Consider the following 10,581-nt stretch of genomic DNA (forward strand, 5'->3'; position numbering starts at 1 on the left):
ACTAAGTTTTTTTAGTATCCAGTATCACCATTTTTGTGTTATAATATTTGTAGAAATATATTTTGGACAAAATCTTAATATGTTATTAGTTAATGCTAAAAATTATAGTGCTAATTAATTTCTAATACATGCATTTTTTCAGATAAATTACAATGAAGTTTACGCAGGTATTATATAAAATCCATATAGGTAAAGCGGTAAGGTATCTTTGGCAACATCAGCGAGAAAGACGTGTAATGCCAACTAAAGCAGAAAGTATATTGACACGTATGGGCCTTCAAGTAAAAGATGCCAAAGATATTGTAGCAGAACCAAAATGTTATCCAATATTTGAGTTTGAAGAGTAATATTTTTAACATTATTGAAAAGATATGATTGTTTTATGAATTTTTATATTGTGAAGTTTTATGAAATTAAACTTATTAATTTCTAATATTTTAGAGGTACAGATTTAAATACAGTTAACACTACTCAGACTGACTTGGGGGATCAAAGTTGTTTAACATATGAAGATCATAATGTTTTACAAGCAGGTGTACCACAAGCATGCTTACTAACAAATACAGTACAACTTGATAATAAATTACCAGAAAAAATAGAAGAATTATTTACCGACATTCCGAATGACGTAAATAAGTTATTAAGAAGGTATATTAATAATATATATCAATTTGTTGTACTAAAAATTTTGTATATCACATGTACCTGTACTTATCAATTTATTTTCAATTTTTTTATTGTTTTAGAATTGTTTATACATCTACTATATATGATCCTCAACAAGTAAAATTACCAATAGTAAAAGATCCTGAAAGGCCTGCTTGGGTATTTCCTCGAACATATGGTATAACTAGTACAAGGAAAATGTAAATATGAATTATTTTTCACATACATGTACTGCCTTAAATTAATAATTTTGTTTTAAATCAAAAATATATTGTAGGCATAATTTGACAAAGAGGTTTTTACAGCTTTGTGAAATGTTGAGTGGACTAAATATTGCACAACATAGAGCAGTGGTACATGATGGAATTTGCTGTGTGGGCATAGGTACATAATAACAAAAACTGTATAATTCTGGTCTAGAAAAAATAAGTACTGATAATTTTGTTAATATCCTAGATAAAGAAGATGACTTTATACAGTTTTCTTTAAAAATGGATATGATGATGACATCTACGAGATCTTTATCACCAATAATGAATGTAAATACTAATAATGAATTTGACATGCCAAATATTTATCCATTACACCACTGCATAAGCTTAACCAAAGCAAATGTTCGCAAATCCGATATGTACCGTAAGTTCAATAAGTAAATTTAATAGGCTATGTTAATATCGTATATGTTAATAAGTTTAACATATTATATTTTATAGCAATCAACATGAAAACTCCAATAGTTAATGATATACATACAATTTTTATAAACTATGATCCAGAAGAAGTTAAAAATTTAACTGAATTACCAGTTACTGAAAACCAAATTTATGCACGCTCAATGATGAAATCATTTACTGCAGCAGCAGGTTGTGCGCGGCAAAAGTTTGGAGAAAACGTGAAAGAATTGCCAGAACCTGTTGTTGTACAATGTATTCAATCAGATGGACAAAATTTTCAATTTTCTGTGTACCAACTTAATACTTTAGATATGGATAGTAAAAATATCAGAAATTATTGGTGGGCAGAACCATTCATAAAATTATATGAATCAGCTCAATATGACGAAGGAAAACCGTGTGTACAAGAATATAACAAGGAAGTTTTTAAAAGATTTCTTGCATTTTATAGAAATCAGTAATTGAACAATAAATATATGATAACAACAGATTTGAATAAAAATTGTTATTTATGATATTTAATAATGCTTTAATATTATAGTAGGTTTATCATAAACTGCTTTAATATACATTATACAATTGTCAATAACTTTTTAAAAAGCGCAGTAACTTGTACATTTACATTGATTTCTTTTTGTTTTATTTGATTACGATGATTACTTGATGGTTTTATTAAATTTTCTAAAGAAATGTAAGGTTTAACATGAAAATACACATGATTTAGTGCCTAAAATATAAGGGAGTATTAGTAGTCTTTCATAGAAATTTTTATTATACTCTTAGAAAAAATAACTTTATTGCTTACTTCACCAGCAGTTAAACGTTTCGATGAATTATAAATAAGAATTTTACTAATAAGATCAATAGCTTCTGGTTCAGCATCTTCTATGGTACTTTCCCATGTTACGCCTTTGTGATATGGGAATGTAATTTTATTATAGTCAGGTAACAAATTTAATTCTGGCCATGTTTCTGATGTAGGTGATCCCAGATGCTTTAAAACCATTGCTAGTTGTTCAATATCTGTTTCTCCCTATAAGTTTAGAATATTTGTTAATATTTTTAAAAGTGTTACAAAAAATGTGTTAAGATTTAAATAATCATCTTACTGGAAATAATGGTGATTTGTTAAGTAATTCACCAAAAATGCAACCAACAGACCACATATCAATTGCAGATGTATAATACCTAGCCCCATATAATAATTCAGGTGCTCTGTACCATCTAGTAGCAATTTGATGAGAATATGGTTTTGATATATTTTTCCATGCTAATCTTCCTAAACCAAAATCAGCAATTTTCAGAATGCCTTTATCATTTATTAACAAATTAGCTGGCTTTAAATCCTATAAAAATTTGACTACCATTAGCAATTTTGTACATAAATCAAAAGAATTATTTTTCTAAATACAAATATTTACAAAAAGTATTCATTAAAAATTGAACTGATTTTTTAATAAGAAGGACTGAAAAATTAGAAAATGTACCCTATGTATTATATCTTTTCCATGTATATATGCAATACCCTCTAAAATCATTTTCGTATAAGTTTTCACTTGACTTGAGGTCAATGAAATTTCATTGTCTCTTATTATCTCCCATAAACCTGTAGGCATATATTCAAAAACCATTACAAACTCTAGACCAGTAGGAAAAGCATTCAGTAATTCTATAACCTGTGATAAAGTAGTAATAATTATTTGCTATATTTTCTAACATATTTTATATGTATTTATACATATTAATTATATACTGATAACATGTAATAATTATATTGACATACATTAACATGTTTTAATTGTTGTAAAATTTTTATTTCTCGAATAATGGATGTTGATATGCCATTTTCAATATTTTTTAAGAATAACTTCTTCAGTGCAACATTATTTTCTGTTTCTGTATCATATGCTTTTAAAACAACCCCTTGAGCACCTTCTCCAATTTTACCAGTGATTACGTATCTGTCCATACTTGCAATGTTTTATTTAAATTTGTTTACTCCATTATTATCTAATATTTAAAGATAAAAGCATAGAAGTACATTTTTCGTACATTTCACGAAAAATAAATAATTATTTGTAAGGTTATAATCATCAGTCCTTTCAACCCTTGAATAGCAGGCCGCCAAATTTAAGTCAACTTAAATTTAATTTTATACTTCATTTTCTTTTTCTAAACTTCAGACTATTCCATTGAATATTATTCTTCGATGCATAAAAACTGCTTATTTCAAAACTATGCACTTAAAATAACATTGGCTTTTAAAACAAATTACTAAGTCTGTTTCACGGTTCTCTATATGTAAACATATAAAAAGGGGGAATGAACCGGCAGAAAGGAAATCCCACGGTAAACGCTTTTAAAAGAATCATAAGGAATCAAATAAGGATCTTCATCAAAAGGTGATGCTGATATATCATAAAAGAAGAGATCTCTAACCTACTACATATTAAATATGTGATAAATATTAGTGATTGAGATCTGATATTTTACTATGTGCAACTGTACAAGGTTACTGTTACAATCGTAATATACAGAAATTGAATAAATATTGGTAATCATGGGTGATAAAAACCGAAAAGATTTTTATAAAAATAGGTGGATTCGCAATAAAAAAACATCAAACAAATCTCGTCGTAAGATATTTTACTTTTATTTAATTACATTTACATAGGTTTCAATTTATGAAAATATATAAATAAATTTTAAAAATAATTTACAGAATCTGAAGATGAAAACATTCAAAATAAAAAACTATCTAAACTTTTGGACCCTATTGAGGCAAGCAATTTATTAAATACTCATGACACTTACATCAATTTTGATATTCCTTATTATGGATGGAAATTATTTTTTGATGATGAAAGTATGGTCATTTTTCTATGCTTCAAGATTAAAGTAAAGAAGGCATTTTATTATTAAAATCACAGATAAATAATTTATCTTTTAGAATATGAAGCTGATTCTGACACTGTAAAAAAAGTTCAAACAGTAGAACGTTTTATAAATAGGCATCAGCGATTATCAGTTTCACTTTCATTAGAAAATTTAGAAAATGGAACAGCTTTTAAACTTGATATGTGTGAATTATATAATGATGAACTTTTTTTAACTGAGTGGTCTCATTTTAAGAAAGATATATATGAAAATCCTGAATACACATTAAATTGTTTTAAGCTTGCAATGCATCAGGTATCTTTTTATAATTAGCAATTGAAAACTATATATATGTTCATTAAATAATGTGCTATTTAATATTTTCAGAAAATATTAAATACAATACCCCCAGAAAGTTTAAGTTTTATAAACATTATAAGTACACTATCCAATGTTAGATTAAAAATATTAAATTATGAACCTATTGTATGTTTACAAGATTTGAAAGCAAGTTTATATGGTACGTGTATAATTTTGTAAATCCTAGAAAATTTTTTAAATATTTAATTTTTTCAACAGGGAAGTTAGTATCTGTTAGGGGTTGTGTGATAAGAGTAGGTCATGTCAAACATCTTCCAGAGTGGATTGTATTCATGTGTCGCAAATGTAATTTACAAAAAATGGTTAAACAACCATTGGGAAATTATACAGTCCCAAAAAAGTGTGGTATATGTAGCACATCTAAATTTCGTGCAATATTGGACTCTCCATTAATAAAAACCGTTTCCTTTCAAATTATTAAAATACAAGAACTTTCAAGCGATGAACAGGTCTTTATTAATATATATATAAATAATATCTTTTTGTAATTTAAATAATATATTTAAATACATATTAATTTAATTTTTTGTTTTCCTGTGCTTAGAACAGTAAGGGTATTATGCCTAGGATGTTTGAAATTGAATTAAGAGATGATTTAGTGAATATTTGTATGCCTGGAGATGATATTACTTTAACTGGAATTATTAAGGTAAAATATTTGCACAATAAATTGCAAATATATTTAAATGTTCATATGTAAGTTCATTGTGTTTGTAATTATATATATCATATATCTAGGGAAATAATACAACTAAAGGACAAAATAAAAGCCTATTTTCTTTATATATGGAAGCTATTACAATAATTAACAATAAACAAAAATTTCAAAGTAAAAATATTGTGAATGATGAAATGTCAATAAAAGATTATTTAGCTATAAAGGTATTTACAAAATTCATTCAATTTTAAAGGATTTTCTACATTATTTAATATTAATACTTCTTATTATCTTATTATAGGAAGTATATAGTACACCAAACATTTTTTCACTTTTGGTACATTCCCTTTGTCCCAGTATATATGGTCATGAAATGATCAAAGCTGGATTAATATTAAGTTTGTTTGGTGGAAATGCAGAACATTTAGAGTCAAGAGAAAATATACATATATTAATAGTTGGTGATCCTGGTCTTGGAAAATCACAGATGTTACAAGCATGTTCACGAATTGCTGCAAAAGGTATATTGACCATAAATTTTAGTTTTATACTTATTGTATTTTATGTTTTTTATAATTTAACAATAATTTTTAAAGGTGTATATGTATGTGGAAATTCCAGCACATCTTCTGGTTTAACAATAACACTTATAAAAGAAAGTAAAAGCAATAACTTCTCCTTAGAACCAGGTGCATTGGTTTTGGCAGATAGAGGTTGCTGCTGTGTTGATGAATTTGATAAAATATCTAAACAGCATGCGGTATAATTATTACTTTAAATATAAAATTAACTTTTAATGAATAATACAACTTTTTGAGAATTTTTATAAAAGCAAATTTTTTTCAATTGTAGGCTTTGTTAGAATCAATGGAACAACAGAGTGTAAGCATCGCTAAATCAGGAGTAATTTGTTCTCTTCCTAGTAGAACTTCAGTTCTTGCTGCTGCAAATCCAATTTCTGGCCGATTTCATAGAAACAAAACATTACTGCAAAACTTAAAAATGAGTCCACCTCTTTTGTCACGTTTCGATTTAATATTTTTATTATTAGATGAACCAAATGAAGTACGTATTTATTAACATTTATTTTATAACTATGTACATATATTTGAAACATTATTAATTACTTATTTGCGATAGGATATAGATAATTTCTTATGTAAACATGTGATGGCAGCTAACAATGGCTTAAATAAAATTAGTGGTGTGCAAACTAATACATCTCAAAATACTAATCTGTCAGATACAACAAATGTTTCTTTGAGGTAATTAAGATTATTTTCATGTAATCATTATTTGCAATATTCATTTTTCATAATATCTTTTAGGGATAGACTTGTATTCTTTTTGAAAGAAAACATGAGTACTATTCCACCTTCAATTCTTCGAAAATATATTGCATATGCTCGGCAATACGTCAAACCAATATTAAGTAAAGAAGCAGCAGAAATATTACAAAATTATTATTTAGAACTTAGAAATAAAAATAACAAATATTGTGGCCTACCTGTGTATAATAGACAACTAGAAGCTATGATAAGATTAGCTGAGGTATAAATTCATAAAATATTTGCATAAATATTAAATATATATCGAACTTTTTAACAAAAATCAAATGAAATTATAGGCTAGAGCAAAACTGGAATTACGTACAGAAGTAACGAAAGCGGATGCTTTGGATGTAATAGAAATTCTACAATATACATTTGATAATGAAATTATAAGTTGGCAATTTTCGGGTAATAAAAGAGTAACAGATAAAAAGGTAAATCAAATTTTATCTGAATTTTTTATGGTAAAAGGTAATAGTTAATAACGGTAATAACAATGATTAAATGATATTAATTTTTTTGAAGGTCAGAAAATTTATAAAAATATTAAGAGATGAAACTTCCCTTAACAGCAATAAAACATTTTCTATGAAAAAACTACAAGAAATAGCATCGGATAATAGAATTCTGGTAGACAGTTTTCCAGAGTTAATATCCAAACTGAATGAAAGTGGTATTTTATTAAAGACTGATAGTAATACTTTCAAATTTGTTCCTTACTAATTTGATTATTGCTAAGTGTTCACTGTACATAAACTGTGAGATAATATACATTTAATTTAAATAATTTATTTTGTTAAAAAGAATTTGAGATATTACATAAATGGATAGTACAAAGTTTTGTATTTTTCAGTAACATAAAATAAAAGTGCATTGAAATTATTACTTGCTTGTTTTTATACTTCAAAACAATCTGCTTTACATGGTAGGCGAAAATGTAAGTAAAAACAACATAATGGTCCTTGTTTGTGAAGACAATTCGGTCTCTTGCAGGGCCGTTCAGGGATATACATTTTTGGTTTTGGTTTAGGTGGAGGCGGTACACAAATTTCGTAATATCTGTTTAACAAAGTCATTATAATTTATCTTAGTTCATTATTATATATTATATGGATTGGTTGATTATAACTACAATTTTGCAGTACAATGATGGGCAGACCAAGTGCCCACAGGAAAACTGATGGGCACAATATATTGTCACAGATATTGTCACAATTCATATTGCTGGATTTATGAGTATCTCTTCACACTTATTTTTATGTAAGTACACTAGTGATATTTTTAGACTATTCTATCAGCAGCTTCCTCATGAACACAATTACCCATCATTCTTATAGTGTATACAGATTTGATTAATATCAATAAGCTACGAGTTATTCATATATTTAAGAGTTGATTATCAGTTAAATTATTAAATGTAATATTAATTGTATTCATAACTCGTTTCTTATGTGCCGAGCGGACAGAATAAGAATAAGTTTATTGTAAAATGCATAATAATAGAAGTAAGAAAAGTACATTTAAAAGGTCCACTTTACAGGACACATGGTACTTCTAGTCAGACATCTTGTTGCACATGGAGGAGGGCAATATGGGATACATTTCGGTGGACAAGGTCCGCACGGCACTGGAGGTGTACATATCGTAATTCTACATGGTGGTGGACATGCAATGCAACGTGGTGGATAACACGAATAAGATACACACGATGAACAAGGTGGCATTTGATATTGAAGTACTGGTGGTGGACAGCATGGCGAATTTGAGCAGGATACACAAGCCATAATTTTTTTTCACTTTAGATTTTATATTTAAATATTATGTTCTATTGGAAAGACACCGAATTTTGACAGCCAATTTTTATGCAAAATGATGATAAACAACTGATGCTTAGATAAAATATAATTCACTTGTTATATAATGCAAATATGTTCAGAGTATATTATTATTTTTTCTGGAATTAGACTATTTTGATCTTACGTTTTAATTCTAAATTAATCGAGTAAAAAGTACATTAAAGTACAACATGAATACACAATAAAAAATCAAATTCCATGATTTTTATATAAAAAAAATAAAATAACATTTTTCTGGTTAATTGCTAAATTTAATTCCTACTGAAAATGCCTTGTGATGGAAAAAATCCCAATTGTGAAAGAAGACGAGAATTGTTAGGTCAACTAAAATGTTTAATTGGTACTATGGAAAAGAAGTAAGAATATTTGGATTAGATTAATGTAGATGAATTTATAAATGTATAAATCGTTTATTATAGAAAACCATGTGAATGGGATGAGCCTCCTTTACCCTGCAACTATGAATATCTTTGTTGTGTGAGTAAATACTGATTTTAATAAATGCATTCCCTTACATTGCCACTTTTATAAAAAGATCTACTATGCTTGTTACTATATCTATATACTATGGATGTATTTATATGCATCACCTGATGAATCATCTAAAAATTCGCTGTCAATTCATACATTACACGTATTATTTTACCATTTGAAAAAAGAATTAATTCTTATGTTTCAAATTACAGAATCCTATTAAACGCTGTAAAAGTTTCGATTTCCGAGCAAGCATTATATACCGATGCGAGTGTGTTAAAAGAAATGGTCTACAAGATAGGTGCATGATGTGGAACTGTATGGGTCGACCAGAATGTATGACAAAATTATATCCTGTTTGCTGTCCAGGACGCAATGCATTATTGAAATTAATTGATTTGGATGATGTGGAAATTGCTCTGCGAAAATTCCACTGTGCTGATCAAGCTAGAAAAGAAGCATTAGCAACATATTGCACACTGAGTTCTAACAAGAAGAATCCTTGCTGTCCCCCTGCAGATTGTCCTCCTCCTTGTCCTCCACCTTGTCCTCCACCTTGTCCACCATTACCTTGCCCTGCTACCTGCTGTGTGTCACCTTGCACTACTTATAATCTTTGTGTTCCATGTCCACCACCTTGTCCACCACCATGTGTACCATTATGTCCACCACCATGCCCACCACCATGTCCACCACCATGTCCACCACCATGTCCACCACCATGTCTACCAATATGCCCACCACCATGTCTACCAATATGCCCACCACCATGTCCGCCACCATGTCCACCACCGTGCCCACCACCATGCCCACCACCATGTATACCATTATGTCCACCACCATGTCCACCACCATGCCCGCCACCATGTCCACCACCTTGCCCGCCACCATGCCCACCATGTCTACCAATATGCCCACCACCATGTCCACCACCATGCCCACCACCATGCCCGCCACCATGTCCACCACCATGCCCACTACCGTGCATATTATCATGTACATCCCCGTGTCCAACAATGTGTCCACCATGCCCACCACCATGTCGACCATCGTGTACACCACCATGCCTACGATTGTGTCCACCTTGTCCACCACCCTGTCCACCACCATGCCCTCCACCTTGTCCACCACCATTATGTAGACCGTCATGTCCACCACCGCGTCCACCGTCCTGCCCACCATGTCTACCAATATGCCCACCACCACCATGTCCACCACCGTGTCCACCACCATGCCCTCCAGCATGTCCACCATTTTGTCCATCACCATGTGTATCTCCATGCACCCCATGTGCACCCAGTTGTTTTCCAGCTTATTGTCCTCGTCCACCACCATGTATCCCTTCTCCATATGCTGCTATTTGTTTTTAATGTTGATTTTCATTTTGTCTGTTCCGTGAATTATCTTGTCTACTTTTTTGTCATATTTGAATGTTACAAGTCTGTTTCTGTGTCTGACATTTCTATAAGGAATACAAAATTTCTCATTCGATCTGAATAATGTTATAGGAACAAATAACATTCTGTAATATGATGTTTTAAAATTTCACATCTCAATATTTATGTGTATTTTTGCGCTTTTACTCATTTGAAAAATTTATATATTTTATGAAAGTTTATGAGAATTTGATAATAAACTTAAAGAAAACGCAGATGAGTTAATTT

The 10,581-nt window shown here is 29.6% G+C and overlaps 4 protein-coding genes and 1 long non-coding RNA gene across 10 annotated transcripts; 3 read left to right on the plus strand and 2 right to left on the minus strand.

The window, feature by feature from the left end:
- Positions 1–152: 152 nt before the first annotated feature.
- mRpL37 (mitochondrial ribosomal protein L37) lies at positions 153–1,830 on the plus strand. Its single transcript, XM_003700978.3, has 6 exons — positions 153–343; positions 442–648; positions 747–866; positions 944–1,050; positions 1,123–1,302; positions 1,380–1,830. The coding sequence occupies exons 1-6, from the start codon at positions 153–155 to the stop codon at positions 1,799–1,801; spliced, it is 1,227 nt and encodes a 408-aa protein (XP_003701026.2). The 3' UTR covers positions 1,802–1,830.
- On the minus strand, positions 1,831–3,309 carry LOC100878288 (cyclin-dependent kinase 20). The gene is made up of 5 exons (XM_003700979.3): positions 3,124–3,309; positions 2,828–3,016; positions 2,450–2,686; positions 2,146–2,373; positions 1,831–2,067 (listed from the first exon to the last, which is right to left on the minus strand). The coding sequence occupies exons 1-5, from the start codon at positions 3,307–3,309 to the stop codon at positions 1,912–1,914; spliced, it is 996 nt and encodes a 331-aa protein (XP_003701027.1). The 3' UTR covers positions 1,831–1,911.
- Positions 3,310–3,835: 526 nt separating this feature from the next.
- Positions 3,836–8,799, plus strand: LOC100881999 (DNA helicase MCM8). Of its 5 annotated transcripts, XM_012280049.2 has the most exons (15): positions 3,836–3,976; positions 4,063–4,206; positions 4,291–4,532; positions 4,605–4,737; positions 4,797–5,047; positions 5,143–5,247; positions 5,337–5,480; positions 5,558–5,777; positions 5,853–6,016; positions 6,109–6,321; positions 6,397–6,521; positions 6,585–6,807; positions 6,884–7,021; positions 7,113–7,345; positions 7,441–7,469. In XM_012280049.2, exons 1-14 carry the CDS (start codon positions 3,901–3,903, stop codon positions 7,308–7,310), a joined length of 2,376 nt encoding a protein of 791 aa, XP_012135439.2. In that variant the 5' UTR covers positions 3,836–3,900; the 3' UTR covers positions 7,311–7,345; positions 7,441–7,469. The 5 variants fall into 5 exon arrangements, with proteins under 5 accessions (XP_012135439.2, XP_076385247.1, XP_012135441.2 ...); XM_076529132.1 differs by having other exon boundaries at positions 7,113–7,469; XM_012280051.2 differs by lacking the exons at positions 6,585–6,807; positions 6,884–7,021; positions 7,113–7,345; positions 7,441–7,469 and adding exons at positions 7,730–7,847; positions 8,128–8,799.
- Positions 7,408–8,434, minus strand: LOC143264010 (uncharacterized). The gene is made up of 2 exons (XR_013037347.1): positions 8,295–8,434; positions 7,408–7,646 (listed from the first exon to the last, which is right to left on the minus strand). It is a non-coding gene; the product is annotated as an uncharacterized LOC143264010 (long non-coding RNA).
- LOC105661852 (uncharacterized) lies at positions 8,167–10,581 on the plus strand. 2 transcript variants are annotated; one of them, XM_012280052.2, is made up of 3 exons: positions 8,660–8,799; positions 8,863–8,920; positions 9,130–10,580. In XM_012280052.2, exons 1-3 carry the CDS (start codon positions 8,711–8,713, stop codon positions 10,285–10,287), a joined length of 1,305 nt encoding a protein of 434 aa, XP_012135442.2. In that variant the 5' UTR covers positions 8,660–8,710; the 3' UTR covers positions 10,288–10,580. The 2 variants fall into 2 exon arrangements, with proteins under 2 accessions (XP_012135443.2, XP_012135442.2); XM_012280053.2 differs by lacking the exons at positions 8,660–8,799; positions 8,863–8,920 and adding an exon at positions 8,167–8,304 and having other exon boundaries at positions 9,130–10,581.

Source organism: Megachile rotundata, chromosome 2 (assembly GCF_050947335.1).
Source record: "Megachile rotundata isolate GNS110a chromosome 2, iyMegRotu1, whole genome shotgun sequence".
NCBI classification, from domain to species: Eukaryota; Metazoa; Arthropoda; class Insecta; order Hymenoptera; family Megachilidae; genus Megachile; species Megachile rotundata.